This window comes from Varroa destructor, unplaced genomic scaffold (genome assembly GCF_002443255.2).
Source record: "Varroa destructor unplaced genomic scaffold, Vdes_3.0 BEIS01000004.1, whole genome shotgun sequence".
Classification (NCBI taxonomy): Eukaryota; Metazoa; Arthropoda; class Arachnida; order Mesostigmata; family Varroidae; genus Varroa; species Varroa destructor.
In genome coordinates, this window is record NW_019211457.1 from 28,592,989 (window position 1) to 28,608,940 (window position 15,952).

Consider the following 15,952-nt stretch of genomic DNA (forward strand, 5'->3'; position numbering starts at 1 on the left):
ATATTATAGAATATAAGCACATATATATATATATATATATTATATATATAAGCACAGTAAAGGAAGTTACTTTTCGTGCCTTGTCGGAAGAGAAACTATGTCTCTGCTTGGCTTAGAAATACCGCATCACCTCTGATGCAAATAAACATTGCCTGCATAAAGTGAGATCGGGCTATAAAAAAAAAGGCCCCTTGTCCTCGGAGGGCCAACAAGACACATTTATCTTGTTTCCTTTGCCATTTAACAACAGCAATCGGCATTACAGTACTTTAGACTACTCTCCAATTATACGATATATATAAAAGAGACGTTTTTAGAGACCAAGCTAATAACAGCGCGGAAATCCTCTAAAAGCTTCCAACAGTATTGTATATCTATTGGCCAATAATATCAATAGATGGAATAATTCAACACTGACGACGCAGTTAAGAAGATTTCCCACTAGAAACATAGTTTAATTAGTAACCGTCAATTTACCTTCACCTCAAACAAATAACGGCATATTACATTGCTCAGAGATGAGACATGTTAATGTTCATATTATCATGAGTAAACAAAAAATATATCATTAGAAAGGCTGGTGGGTGATTTTTTAGTACTTTCTACGATAAAATTTTGTGTTTTCATCTTTATATAAAATTGTGCTGAAACTTATAAATGTACACATTTGACAAATTGTGGTTTTTCATATATTGAGCTGCTTTTTAATTGAGTCACACGTCTGCGACGTTACCTCGGCTTGCTTTTTGAATATAAATTCTATTCAGCAAAAAATCTCCGAATAAAACCAATACTATACTGTCGTAACGTAGGGATCTGAGCATTCCAGGCTGGTTTATTTATGGTCCCATTTCAACTAAACAGATTGTGTGGCATGATTTGGGTTCTTCTGTGCTCTATGCCTGGCACCTTATTAGCTTATTAATAGTATAACTCTTCCTGTCTAATATTTTAGCTCCTGCCCAGTTTCAAACTAGACTCATTCAAAATAATATCTCAAACTAAAGTCACCGAGTTCAAATTGTTAATTAGGCTTTACCGAAAATGGCTAGATTTGCTATCTATTTTAAGCTTTCATAAACTTAGAAGTCTAATTTTGTGTCCTTTAAAAAGAGCACTATCCACCACCAATCAGGTATTGCCTAATATCCCGATGCGGCCCTCGTACGGCTGTTGTATTTAGATATTGATTCCCGGCATCTGCGCAGAATACGAAGGTGGAAACTTGGGCATCCTGACCCTCCGGGGCCTTCAAGGCCTCCAGGATCCCCGGCTTTTGATTCGTCCCCACTTGTAGAAGTAGAGACACGTCATCTTCTTCGATACCTGGCTGGACCAGGTTTTGGAGGGAAGCATCATCGTCATCGAAGACAGCGTTGGGGTACTCACGGATTCGATGGCTCCGGTTTTGACTCACGCTTCGGAAAACAGAGACATCATGAACATGGTCACCGGCAATTTCAGAGCCCTCATGGGTCGCCTCGCGGCCCGTTGCCCGGTTTCGATGAATACGGCCTCGGTGGGCCGCCTCGTGGCCCTGCGCCCGGTTTCGACATATACGGCCCCAGTGGGCCGCCTGCAGGCTTTGGCGAACATGGCTTTTACGGGCCGCCTTCCGGCTTGGACGAATATGGTGCGCGTGAACCGTCTCCCGGATTCTACGAAAATAGTCAACCCATTTCACCGACCAGGCCCGGACATCATCACATCAATTACGACCTTGAAGGGCCTCAGTACACAAACCAACAAAATTATCAAGAGGTCCAACCTGGCGCAGGTAAGACAGATCAAAGAACACTGGCTACATGGCAAGTTGAAGCTCCTATAAGGTGATTGTTTCTCGTGCAATGCGTCCAGTTTGTTAAGCGTAACAAGCGCAACCTTACGAATTGCTAAGTTGTCCTTGCAGATTTGCCAATAAGCTTAAGATTTACTCTGCTATCTTGGGTACTTTTGCATTCATACAAATCCGAACTATAATCAGTAGTACTGATTGTATTACAAGGTGACAAATTAGTATTAAAAAAACTATATACACACTGCTGCAAAAAACATTTTAAAAGTGCGTTCCAGAACTTTTGACTAGGTTGAGCTACGACGACTTTAGATTACACAAGAGAGAGAATAACATATCCTAGTTCCACGCTTGTCCGGTATTGCAGTTATTTTAGCATGCAAGCAATCATTTAACATGTGGCAATCATGCTGATTTACACGGGAGCACAACAAATATAACTAAAAAGCACTTATCCACAATATTTCCACTTGTTTATTAAAAAGGCTCAATTTTTCGTAAACCGTAGAAACATCACGTAAGTTCCTAAAACGATTGGCACTCGTTGCCTCTTCGTTTAATTTCATCTAAGATCGTTCAACCAAAAATCCATCATACTAGTTCCCCTTTTCAACATACATCTTTTGCAACATACAAAAACGGCTTTTGCACAACAGCCTTAATCCGAAAAACATGAGTCCTACGACAGGACATCATTTCTTACAATATCTAGCAAGGTGTGTAGCACCACCAATTGTTGCTGCGTTTTACTATCCAAGTTCCGTAAACTCATTTGTTCTCAATATAACTGCTTCGTATCCATGGCTAGCCTCTATCACGAGCTAACACTAGTTGTTTTCTTTCTGTATTTTCCCTTTTTTTTTTCTTTTGTCACCCAAGTTCAGCTTTCGTCTACCACAGATGTGTAGTCTGGCAGCTTGTCTCGTACCGCGTGACATCTTTTGTCATGTCACTAATTAGGCAATCAATAGTCCTAGATGTCAAACCTAGTCTTTGTATATGTTATTCGTTTTTTCTTTCTCACCTATCAAACTATAAATTAACTTTGGCGTCAGAACCCACTAGATTTCTGTCAACTTAAGCACTGGCGAATATTTAGATCATACGCTATAGTACCTAGAGATTTTTATTTGTGCCTATGGCGTTCCTGCCATCGCTATACTTTTGATTAGTCCAGTGCTACGTGTTTCTAACAAACAACCTTTCAACACAGTACTTACCTTTCAAGATAAAACGCAAGGACAGTCGCCGGTTACCACTAAACCTATCCTGCGGTTCCAGTCGTGTAAGTTTTTGCTTGACTGTTTTAATAAGTTATATGAAAGAAGTATATCATGTTCATCTCTGTTATGCTAAATTAAATTTAGATTATTATAATCCAAATTTTCTTGGAACAGGCTTGACAAAAGGCAACGCTTCAGGATTAATTTCATTCCTGGTTTTTAATTGGACAAGTAGGTAAGCTGTACCACACATATTTATTACCTATTACTTTGACGTAGCTGATAAAAAACCTACACTTGATGGCCTTGTGATTAAGTAGTAAACCTTCATATTAAAAATATGTACACATTTTAGAGTAGAACAAGGGAAAAATACCATGTCAGTAGATATCTCAGTCACGACCTAACAACTTACTTTATCATAAATTAATACCCTTTGTCCTTTTAATAACACCAAACGAATAACAACTAACGGGCCATTTCATTTCGCACTATCTATACAGCATGCGGCGTGAGCACAACTTCTCGGATAGTTGGTGGCGAGCAGGTGCACGGAGACAACTGGAGCTGGACCGTAAGTGGAAATGATCGAACAGAAAACGCAGATCAGGGCAAACAGGCCCCCTGTCGAAGAAAATAGAATGGCGTTGTATCAGGAATGGGCCATTCAGTCCATCACGTCAGCCAGATTCACTCATTCATTATTAAGTTATAGGATCATTATGAGGCACATGGTTGCACCAGGCAAGAATAATCGATAATTGCTTGCATTCTCCTTGTTAAAACATATAGTCTAACTATTATTGCCTGCCCGAATTATTAACGTGAAAAAAGTATTTATACACTACAGTTATCGTTGGTTTTCGCCGTATGTTACATATATATATATATATATATATATATATATATATATAAGCTTTACGTCACTACAACCCACTTTTCGTCCGCACGACTTGATCAAGCTTCGTCACCAGTAGTTCAACCTGCAACTTCCGAGGCAGACGGCAAAGCCGAGAACAGCTGAAAGCTCGCTAAAAAGGTAAAGGTCCCCGGTTAGGCCAACTGATTACAAAATAGATTTCATATCAAATTTCTCGCTTTACTGTCAAACTGGGAACCGTTTACTCCAGACCTGCTTGCCCTTAAAATCCACCTGGTTAATTTACCATACGTGTTATAAGCCACTAAATGTGATAGTTCGTTGCATCGTTCAGTATTTTAGCCAAAATGGCTTTCATAGATTTACTTGAGCCACTGGGGGCCTTTATCAACTGGCGAGTCTCGTACATATTATGGTTGCAGAAACTCCGAAGAAGCGAATTTATAAAAGTAATAGGCCTTTCGTAATAATATACTCAGCTCTGTTCAATCGATCGTTGGCTTGGCCTCTTTTTAATTAAAATTATAATTATAGGTGGCGCTTATGCGACCAGCTGACGGCGGCATGGAGCAGTTTTGCGGCGCGACGCTCATTTCTGACCAACATATGATCACAGCAGCGCACTGTATTGCGAAGTGAGTATCAGTTGGTTTTTATGCTCTCCCAAATACGATCGAACTTTTATTAAAGCAATTGGCTGCTCTGCTCAGCTTATGCTCTATCCTGCTCCAATAAACGATACTGCACTATTATGTTCTCGACCCACGCCTTTACATCTTATTTTTCCAGTATGTATTGCTATATATAACCCTTTGATGAAAAGTGAACGAGTTGTTTGAATTCCCACACCACTGCATGATCGCTTGTAATACACATTTGTTTTCGTAAAGAAGCAGAGTTTCTACTACATACAGGTAATCCTGATGGTAGAAATTTGAGGCAGTCTCAAGTTTTTCTGTATATTGAGTTGGCCTACATATTCAGCATCCCGCAAGTTCTCCTCGCCGGGTCAGCTCGACGAATGTTGCAGGATGTCCACAGAAACTACACAGCAAGCAAAATTCAAGTACGCAGCTGGTTTAAGCCTTTTGAACACAAATAGGATTCTATGGAGGACGATGCTCATCCTGAAAAGCCTATGACAGTGATCATGTGAGAACTAAAGTGCTTCTTACGATTTTCTGTCGAGGAAGTGTTCGTTACCTTTCATCGTATTATAGTCTCTCTATGGCTGCCCATCACAACAATACGCCGGCTCACACTTCACTATGCAAATAGCAGTTGTTGCAACGAAACTATATGTGTGTTATGACCGCCATATTCACTGGAACTAGCCACTTTTTTCCTATTGGAAAAAAAAAGCTGGAAAAAACTTTAAAAGGAAAGCGACAAAATAGAAAAAATAAAACAGAAATAGTTGCCCTAGCTGAGAGCTATCCCGACAATCGAATTTGAAAAGGCCTTTGTGGGCTGGAGAAAACGGTGACATAGGTGTGCTGCGTCCGGCGGAATTACTTCGAAGGAGATAACTTCAGTTGGGATGACTAACTAAATATTTATCAAGTTAAAACGAATGACTCCTTCATTTTTGAATAAAGGGTTATACGTGTGCCACTGCTTTCTTCGATTTGAAGTTTATGAAGTCTTAGGTTTTTACGTTCGGCTTCGCCGTTTGGCATTGTTTCAAACGACTGGCCCTTTCCAGCACGAAATAAACTGTCTATGCTTGGTTTTAAACCTAGACCCCTTACTTGTTTCAAAGTTTAATAAGCGAACACGTTGCAGTGTTTTCTCTACCTAGTCACTTTTAGGCTATCGACAAAATCACAAGGCTAGGTTAGAACAGGTTCCTTGGTCTTCGGTGAACGCTAACTTGTCTCACTCCGGCGTTTTAGTATGAAGCCCTATGCAATGACAGCTCGTATTGGTTATACGAATTTGGACGAAGCGGACGGATCACAAGATTTACGAATCGGAACAGCCAAGCTTCATCCCCATTATAACTCGTCGAACTACTACGCTGATATAGCCATTCTCAAACTACAACAGCCCGTGCAGTTTAGTACACGACTTCAGCCCTGTTGTTTACCCGATGCCAGAGATAACACCGGACGAATTGGTACATCACATGTTAACGCTTTTTTTTTTAATTCTATTTTTTTGCACTTAAGAAAAACGCCGCTTTTACTTATATGGGGTGCTTTGTAATATCGGCTCAACAAAATTTGTCGTTCAAATTAGCCAATTGCTCTATGACAGTGATTTTGTATCACCAAGCAGTAACGGGAATAATTATGGGAATAATAGAAATTTGCTTAACAAAAGCAACAAATATGTGACTTGATTTTGGTATTCTCTATATTTCCTTAAAACACTATGCGCTGAAAAATCCTTCGCCAAGCTATAAGAAGTTTCATTTAAAACGGCCATCGGGAACAGCTAGCTTCTCGATGTAGTAACCCCGAAGTCGACAAATCTACTCAGTCGGGTCAGCAGTTAGCTCCCTAAGCCGCTGAAATTTGCCTGCTGTTTTATTATTACACGTTACTTTGAACACAAAGAACGTTGAATTTTACGATTTTAGTTCGTACTCTGTCGTTGCTTTAGCAATTGCGGTCGGTTGGGGCTCAACTGCTTTCGGAGGGCCCCAGACAAATGTCCTACAGCAGGTCACTTTGCCAATTTGGAGTAACCAGGAGTGCCAGGATAAAATCAACATCGCAGTATTTGACGAAATGCTTTGCGCAGGACGAAAGGACGAAGGGGGACACGACGCTTGCCAGGTAATAGTGACAGCAATAACGTTACATTTTAATTGTTACTAATTTACTGTTGTTCGTAGATGATAAAATCCTAGGAAAATTTCTAATTTTCGTAAAGCCTCTTCTGATATGTAAATCACATTCACCCATAACGGCACAGTAAAGCTGTCATGCCGCAGCGATGTTGTTCATCGCTTCAGCCAATCCCCATGAAAACTTAGCTAAAGAAACACGAACGGAATTCGAAACCAGAACATTTAGTAACTTCGAAGACTCTGTTGTACAACTTGCATCAAAGTATATAGAACATAGAACTTGCTATTAATTTAATAGAGAGAGAGAGATCTAAGGAGAACAGCGACGACAAGTTTTACTCATTCCTTTTTCAGGGTGACTCCGGCGGACCTTTGTTGGTGCGAAACAGCGAGCAGCGGTGGTCCCTTGAGGGCATTATTTCGTTTGGATTCAAATGCGCTCAGAAGGGCGTTCCAGGCGTCTATACTAGAGTAAGCAAGTTTTCTGACTGGATTATAGACAACGCCGTCTGAAGCGTCACCTCATAAACAGACATTCGCACATTTTCCTAATTATAACCTTCTCTCAGGTCTATTGATATCCTATATAGTAACATATCGATGATATTAATGCTCAAAAGACGAAACACAGTTCATTAGCCTCTCCGGTCAATTTTTTCCAGTGCTAAACCAGCCTATAGGTTAGTTAAAGGCAGTATAGACAGAGAAAACGGGATTTTATGTGTCTGTGAGTTGTGCAGCGTTAAAGCTGCAAAACGATTCAATTTGGCGCTTACGTAGTTTATCTATAGGATGCAAATAACAAAACCCTATTCAAGCTATATCTTTTTATACGCCAGGTAGCTCCAATCTTGTCAAATGAATTAAACAGAACACGCAAGACGTACTTCTTAAAATGGAAACAAACATGAACAGATCGAACTAAAAAATTAGAATTCACACAGTGACAAGGCTAGCGTGCATATGAGAATCTTGCCATTAGTCGCTTCCAAATAGCTGAATTGCTGATGTCAGCAAACCAGTAAACCTACCGTGAAAGTTTCTGATGGATGATTGTTTACTTTTTTGATTCCGTTCCATTGTCCATTCCGATTTTGCATTTGTACAAAATTTTGTAAAGCGTAATAACGTAATAAAGAAAAAAGAATATATATATATAAGGAAATTATTATACACCGTCGACGTTTTGAATTTTTATCCACTAAATGGAAGGTGATATGCAGGAAGTCGCCTTTTCTTAGACGTCATCGCTATCGAGGTGGCACATAACGAGTGAAAATATACGTTTCTTTTTGAAGTCGGAGGAAGATTCCTGGAAACGATTGGATTTATTTCGCTAACATAATTACATGACGCAGTATCCTGTATAGCTAATTTAGCAAAATTGTAAATAAATAAAATGTTTTTGTATGACTAAATGTGGTTTATGGGGCTTTTCGTTTACGTTCATAAACATAATTCTGAGACTAGATTGTACGCGCTATGCTCGGACTCCAATGTGTCCGTTATTGTGCTCTTTCATCGATTTTTAAGACTTAAATGGCGTACATGATAATCTATATTATTTCGTTCATACAAATTATTTAGAAAAGACGATATTGTTTACAACAAACTTATAATAAGCTATACGTAAATCAATAACTATGATTACAGCATATAATAAGTACGCACATAAACACATTTAGTAATTATAGCTAAAATATTATGATTCAGCCTTATTATTACGGCCTGATTACTTACGAAACCATTGCTAAATTTGCGGCGCAGTCGGACGTATTCGTAGTAAAAGTATTGGAATGACAGTGTATTGTTAAAATGATATCCACTGATACCCAGAACTGGAGATAAATTTTCTATCAAACTACATTAATTGACTGAGGCTATAGTAATGGCAAACTTTCATTCTCTTAGGGTTCCCCAGACTTCAGCCAAAAATATACATTGTTAAATACAAGCGTTTGTTTGCGTACTAGTTTTTATCTCTTTTTAACGTTTTTTTTATTCATTAATCGCATGTAGTCATTTCCTTAGATGATCGAGAAATGTTTGGAATTTTTTATGCGTATCTTAACATAAAAAAATATACCCAAGTACCACGATTTCGCAGCTAACTACAGAATTTGCGTCACGTGGTGGTCGTGTTTATGCTGGTGCTAGATGGTCTGTTAGGTTCTTAGATAACGCGATTAAAACGCCTGTTCCAGAATTTTAGCAAAACTACAATATTTCAATAACAGTAAAAAGTAGACCAAAAAACTGCACACGCGTATCCAGGTTGCCCGAAAGGCAATGCAGCTCTGTAAATGAAAAGTAATTAAATTAAGTTTCTGAATTCCCGTTTTTAAACCGAAGATTTTCTGTTAATTACGATGTACGCTTTAAAGGAAACAAATTGAATGTTTGGTGTTATGTAGAATAACCTATAACCGTTTCGTTTCAGTTTCAAGTGCACGTTATTATCTAAAAAAAGTATGTATCTAGAGTACTGTGTATCCTAAATATGTATCTAGAGAAACAAAAAAGAACACAAGTAGAATAGAAAATTAACTCTGAAACCGGTAAACTTCGGTTGGTTTTATAAGTTATTTTTTGTGGGAATAGGCTCATGGAGAATTGCCTATTTGCTGGTAATGCTAATATATCATAGCAGCTGGTTCAAAACAAATGTGCTGTGTAGGTAATATACTATTGGTTTTGTCGTATCAAATTAGCTCTATATAGTTATGCATCTATAAATCATTGCAGAAAAGAAAAAGCTTTTGTTTGATATTATTGGTTAGACGAGCATTATTCCAGGATTTAAGAAGCTGTTATAACATTTGTTTATTAGTTTAAATACGTTAGTACCCGAAGGGCTGGCCGACTTTTACACATTTATATACAATAGATAGCATATTAAATGAACTCAATGGAAGAAAGCTAACCGAATCGCTTATGCAACCCGTGTTAACTAATATGAAAAGTCTTGCACATTTTTACTTAATTACTTTTTGTACTCTTATTTAATTAAAACTTTTAGTTGCATTGTCTAATTGATGGATAAATGCCTGTGAACAGGTCGCTCAAAAATAAAAGGAACAATCTCTATGGGATCAATTAGCATGGCATGATTACTTAGGTAACTGGGTGTCAGATAAAATAGTGGGCAAATATTTGTTTTTAGAGCCCGCGTATATTTCCTCAGTATAACGGGAGACTTGAGAGCAGCGCTTTGTCTAAAATGGGCGTTTTGAAGTACCCGGATCGGACGAAATCCGCTATTGCTATAGCTAAGCGACGTTTCAGATGACTGGGTCCATTACGGCGGCCGCCACCGATACACCAGAATGGGTCCATGCCGAGTTCTGAACCTAAACCATCACGGATTTCTGAGTTTATTAGGCAAACACGTCACTTGTATCTATTGTGGCAACGAAGCACATTGTCTGAACTAGTATTGACTTCTGGAATTACTCATCGTCTTAAAGAGACGCATGCCACCCGTATTGCTGCATTTGCTCCCAGCTTTGGCATAATATGTATAGATAGATCTATATAAATTTATAAATATGTACATATAACATTCAAAATATACTTTATTGGTGAACAATACTTTCAAATTTGAATACATCAATTAGCAACATCTGGCTAAAAATATTAGGAGAGACCCGAGTTCAACTATTCGATGCTTGCCAGTACAATAATCTCGGACATTCGCCTGAAGCTACTGCGAAGCTAACTGCGTTATCGCTCGATCTTCATTAGACAAATCAGTAAATACCCTATGAATCGCAAAAACTCCGTCTTGAAAACCCGCCTAACCACTCCTCCTAACCTCCAGCGTGATATAGCGTTTGACGTAACAGCAAATTTAGCCATAATCGATTGAACTTTAGGGTGTCCCGGAGTTTCCCGCCTAAAAACTCGACTCATCCCACACAGTGACATCCGCTTCGGTTGTATCCTGTCATGCTTCAGAAACTGTATTCTCGGCTAATTAATTTTTAACGATGTTTCGAGCGCTGATATACAACTGTTTAATTAGCCATCTGCTAACAACTACTTAAACGTATGGTTACTGAAGTGCTACAAGAAGACAACTGTATAAATCATAGTTACTGCAAGTTGTTTCTGCTTTTTTGCCGCGCTGTAGTTTTTGTGTGTATGTATGATTAATAATGGTATTCGTTGGCACTTGTCAAACACTATGTCCTGCCCAGGAAATACGCGAGCGGATTAAACATCGCCAGGTGCATCCTGTGTTTGAAAAAGATATCCTTATTAAGCGGTACAGTCGACCAGCAGCTGGAAAACACTCAGACACGCCGGAAAATGTCCGCCCACCAGAAGTTCTTTTTGAAGCTATGAGGCATCTCATGAATATTGCACGGACTCAGACTAATTTTTCAGCATGCTATTCATTTGTATGGGACCGGTTATGGGCTGTAAGACAAGACCTCACCCTGCAGCAGGCACACTGCAAAGGCACCCGTGCGATTCTCGCTCAGTGTGTTCGATTTTATGTCGTTGCAGCCACGCTTTGCCCGGCGGAGGGCGCACCGCTGAAGGTGTTTGATCCAGCTATCAATACGGAACATTTCTTAGACACAATTGGCCGTCTGCTCCACCTATATGAGGATCATGGCATCGTTGATGAGGATCGCCCCGAAATAGAGTCGCTGTACCTTCTCTGGAACGTTGATTCATTCACAGTTCTCGTTCGAGCCAGTGGCCTTCATCCTGTTATCAAACGAAGAATGGGCAACGAGTCGTTCGATGTCGCTAAAACATTTCTACATGGCAACATGTACCGGCTACTTCAAATTGCTCGCCATTTTCACAATCCGCTTCAGTGGAGCGCTTTGGCTCCAAAGCTAAGCAAAATTCGTGTTATGTTTTTGCGCGCGCTTAACACCGCCTACAGTAGTAAAGCATGTATCTTTCCTCTGAGCGTCCTTGCTCGATGGTTAGACATGTCTGAAGACGGGTGCGAGGCATTACTAGCTTACTGTAAAATACCTGTAACCATTTATGATACTACAGGCGCTGGTGGTAATGGACAAGTGCCTACAAGAAATGTCAGCTTTTTCAAATCGAGGATGAACCTCAATTTTTCTCTTGAAGGTTCCTTGCCGCCGTATTTTGTAGTTATAGATCGAGTGGAAGAGCTGCGAACGCAAGTTGACTCGTTTATTCTCTCTGGAGCAGTACCGGCAAAGAATGGAAGTTAACCGAATATCATAAACAAAATAACTATCATTGTCATATTCATAATAATTAATATATTTTTTAATTATGAACTAAAAAGACTTTGCGTTACGACTACCATAATAGAATAAAGCTCAAATCAAAGGTAGTTTAGCTATGGCTTGAAGATATGTTTCGATACACGCAAAAACAATGTACGATAATTTTGAAGTATATTATTAGTTTTGCACCTTTTTTTTTAATCCTAATGCGTGTACCTCAATGAGCGAGTCAACCCGCCAAGATACAAGTAACATGCAGCCTCAATAAATAATGATAAATGCGTAATGTGGAAGTAGTCAACATTTCAGATTATGAACACAAAACCGCATGGGCGTAGGTCTAGCCTGAAAGTTATAGATAAGCAGTGATTTGCTTCTGCTAAACTAGTTGTTTCTATTCCAAAATGCTTAAATATATTTTACCTATAAAATGCGAGCTTGTAGCAGCCGGTTCGTCAAGGGGTATTATGGTTTTAACCACACAGCAGTAAAAAACTGTTTAGTTTAAATTCACATTTTTGTAGCAAAGATATAGTTATATTTTTATCATACACAATTTTCACTGCACACGGGAATACTATTTTCTACCTGCCGAGTTTACTTTAGACAATACGATACAGAGCACCATTCGGAAGCAAGGATATTACAGACCGAGGAGCCGATACTGGCGAAGATCAGCTGAGCTGTTTGTTCGTCAACCTAACGTATGGCCCAGCTGTCATGAAGGCAAATGACGCTACTACTGATACGTCAAGGGACCTATTACTATTGATGCCATACTTTAGTTTGAGTATCTAGTTTTCCATCGTGATTACAGGAACTCCTTTATTTTTGCCAAGGCACAGTATAAAATTATGCGGTAAAATAATAGGTAATACACCCAAGATAATATAGTTGCGCTCGTCGCGATCGTTCATATTAAATACTATTTTATTCATTTTCCAAATACCAACTTTAACCTAATAATACTAACTACTTTAATACAACTTGCAAGTATTTATACGATTATGTCTAAATGTATTACATTTAAGTGGATTTGGAAAGTACTTTGCGAGATATCTAAAAATGTCTCGAGGGGCTCCTTCAGCCTCAAAGCTTTCGTCAGCATTAGGCACATCGCCTTTTGTGTGACATAGAGCTGAAAACCGTTAGCTAGACATATATAAAGACAAGATTAAAATATTTTATATAAGTGTCAATTTGTTGACTACTGGCGTTATGAAAATTATTACTGGTGCCAATCATGTGTCAACATATTTTTGCAATCCAATTTGACTCGAGTCGGATATGCCTGATAGATTTTCTGTGTTGGGCAAAGATGACAATAACACGCACAATTACTCAGTCATATCTTCCAAAGACACAATGTCTTTTCCTCTAATTGGAAACATGTTATTTTTGATTTCCGCGCATATTGCCACTAACATATGCGGGTTCTCGTTAGGTTGGAAAGAAAGGAAGATGCCCCTCTACCATTAGACAGTTATAAAAATAAGCGCAATCTGAGCGTGCATTTTTTGACGTACCGTGACAACTTTTAAATAGCCATGGCTTCTATTTAGCACCGAAAACCATTTGAGACATGGCTTTACAACTAAGAAAATAGGCACTACGTGATTTGACAGATGTATAGTTGTGCCTCTTAGACCAGTTCCATTTTTTACGTTCTATTTGTAGAAATCGATATGACTGTCTATGACAGATAGTAAATAATAAATGTAAATTAAATAGATCCCATACCCAGTTTGGCCATTTAAGTACAAATCAATTTATTGAACTAAAGCTTTGCCAAAGGCCATTTGGAATACACGTCCCAGGATTAGTGTTAACGCACGTTGTTGTTGTTGTTTTGAACCATCAGTCTTTAAAGCCATTTGAATTGATGAATCCTTTATGGTCCAACTTGTCCGTTGTGCAGAGACTTTTTTTTAATAGTACTGTACAACAATGACCATTAACAAGTCGTCGGTAGGAGTAGATCCGGACACGTTCGACACCGCCATAATGTCGCCACAGGGAAAACAACATCTGCACGTGGCCATCGTTCCATCGTTAATTCAATTCATTTGTCTCTAGCACCATAGGGCTTTAGAGACGACATTGAAAACCTCATGAATAAACATTAAACGGTTTATTTTTTTATTATTTTTTTTATTATTATTATTATTATTTTTTATTTATTTATTTGTTTTATTTTTTTATTTTTTTTTATTTATTTATTATTTATAAATGTTTAAGATAAAAACAAAGTCATAAATGTCTTTAAACGGTTCGCTTTCAACAGTTCATTATGCTTAATTTCGGATAACGTAGGCAGATCTATTGAGCTCCTGTATATTAAGACTGAGAAGCACCTCGCTTCTAGATAATGGAAAAACTTTCAATTCTCTCTAGTTTTTGAAGTTTAGTTCCTTTTAGCCATCATTGACTGGCCCCATACTGTTGAGTGACGATTTCCTAAGTTGCCCATAATAGAAGCAAGCTGCCATTAGTTAACATTGCTGTTGGCAAGCCAACCCAGAAAACCCTACTCGCGGTTGTAGATACTTTCTTCAAATTGTAACATAAGTTGGTAAAATCGAGTACAACAGGAGAACAACAGGTGAGAGCAACATCTTTCCAATTTTAATATTAACGATCATAGTTATACTAGTTAGACGGTAGAAAATTATGCAGTATTAATTAGTTGGAAAATTTGTAAAAAATCCTTTAAATAAACTGTAGTTTTAATCGATACGTTCGTTTCATAATCACTACTTAAAAAAAATTATGGAGATGTTAAATGGGTGCAGGAGATATTGTGTCAGCTTTTCATCTAATAAGAAACGAACATCTCCTAGGCTGGATTGCCTATCAGTGAAAAGGAATCTTCATAGGAAGTCGAAAATAGCAAGTGAATGTTCGCACGTAAACTTTAGTACTTCTTGTCGAAAAGGCTGTTTTATTGAAATGTAAAGTAGTTGTGAATGGAGTTTGGCATGCACGAACCGCTGCATAAAATGAAGGAATGGACCTATATTAGCATCCAGCAACAGAGTACCTGACACATAAAAAAAGTGATGATTTGTCCAATAAACTAACAACTAAAGGTTCCTTATTTCTGCAATCTTGATTCAGTTACTACTCCGTTAGCCGTTTTTTGGTGACGTTAATTGCTGCCTGTGCTCTCGAAAAAATGGCCATCGACGATTTCGTACGAAAACCGCGTTCTCCCCAAAATTGTGAATCGATGTTCGCAATAGACAAACGGCAAAAAACAACTATGAATAAGGTGCAAAGTGTAAGAGAATGTCATTCAATTAATAAGGGTCACAGAGTCGCCGAAGCGTGCTTGAGTCAGTTTTACCATGCTCGCAAATCCTTAGTGCGGAAGCTCTGATTTTGAAATCTATAAAAAAAAAAAAAACTTATCTGTAGTATCGTTGATGAGAAACTTCAAACTTGTCTAACAGGGTTGGTTAACAGCAAAGTTAGAATTTCATGTCTATTTCATTTTACAAATAGCATTTTGGAACTTTTTATTTCCGATGGCCATTCCTGTCTATATGATAAGTCGACAGTTACCAAAGGGCTTTGGGCTCGCGAGCAGTTTTGTATTTATCAGCGAAGCACGGTCATCTGAACGGTTACACGAAGCCATCAGCTGGCTGAAACGAGAAAAAATACTACTAGACTAGATATTTAATTATGTGTCATAATTATGCATTACCCAATCTTCCTCTCTGTGTAAATTAAACCCGTCATTCTATAAATCACAGTTGTAAACGTTGTGCATATTGAGCTCTATCTGAAAGGATTTAAGATATATCAAAATCTAAAACCTTCAGGAAGATAAATAGATGAGCAATTCACTGGTTTCGAACGTAGGCTGCTCGTCGCAGATGCATTAGTTCTGAGAAGAATGCTCTTCATCAGCTCTGTTCCCTGCAAAGCAAGCCCTGTTTCAAGCAATATCTGTATCAGTTTTCGCTAATTGATAGACCTCGTGAGCTTCTAGACGGATAGCGGACAAGATATCCAGCCCTCTAC

The 15,952-nt window shown here is 38.5% G+C and overlaps 2 protein-coding genes and 1 long non-coding RNA gene across 12 annotated transcripts in view; 2 read left to right on the forward strand and 1 right to left on the reverse strand.

The window, feature by feature from the left end:
- Positions 1–8,117, forward strand: part of LOC111249549 (phenoloxidase-activating enzyme 1-like) — a 10,827-nt gene extending 2,710 nt beyond the window's left edge. For 8 of the 10 annotated variants that reach the window (XM_086989060.1, XM_086989061.1, XM_086989059.1 and 5 more), the window contains 7 exons: positions 1,184–1,777; positions 3,009–3,080; positions 3,522–3,592; positions 4,433–4,533; positions 5,794–6,017; positions 6,506–6,681; positions 7,050–8,117. In XM_086989060.1, coding sequence (XP_086845186.1) covers positions 1,184–1,777; positions 3,009–3,080; positions 3,522–3,592; positions 4,433–4,533; positions 5,794–6,017; positions 6,506–6,681; positions 7,050–7,208 — 1,397 coding nt within the window. In that variant the 3' untranslated portion in view covers positions 7,209–8,117. Of the gene's footprint in view, positions 1–1,183; positions 1,778–3,008; positions 3,081–3,521; positions 3,593–4,432; positions 4,534–5,793; positions 6,018–6,482; positions 6,682–7,049 lie in introns of those variants that run through there. The other 2 variants (XM_086989062.1, XM_086989063.1) reach the window with 2 other exon arrangements.
- Positions 2,643–3,567, reverse strand: LOC147756054 (uncharacterized). The gene is made up of 2 exons (XR_015327675.1): positions 3,434–3,567; positions 2,643–3,096 (listed from the first exon to the last, which is right to left on the reverse strand). It is a non-coding gene; the product is annotated as an uncharacterized LOC147756054 (long non-coding RNA).
- Positions 8,118–10,630: 2,513 nt separating the features above from the next.
- Positions 10,631–12,209, forward strand: LOC111249548 (germinal-center associated nuclear protein). The gene has a single exon (XM_022803551.2). The coding sequence runs from the start codon at positions 10,853–10,855 to the stop codon at positions 11,903–11,905; it is 1,053 nt and encodes a 350-aa protein (XP_022659286.1). The 5' UTR covers positions 10,631–10,852; the 3' UTR covers positions 11,906–12,209.
- Positions 12,210–15,952: the final 3,743 nt, after the last annotated feature.

Coding starts and splice junctions, on each gene's coding strand:
- LOC111249548 (XM_022803551.2), top strand. CDS start 10,853: ATGGTATTCGTTGGCACTTGTCAAACACTATGTCCTGCCCAGGAAATA.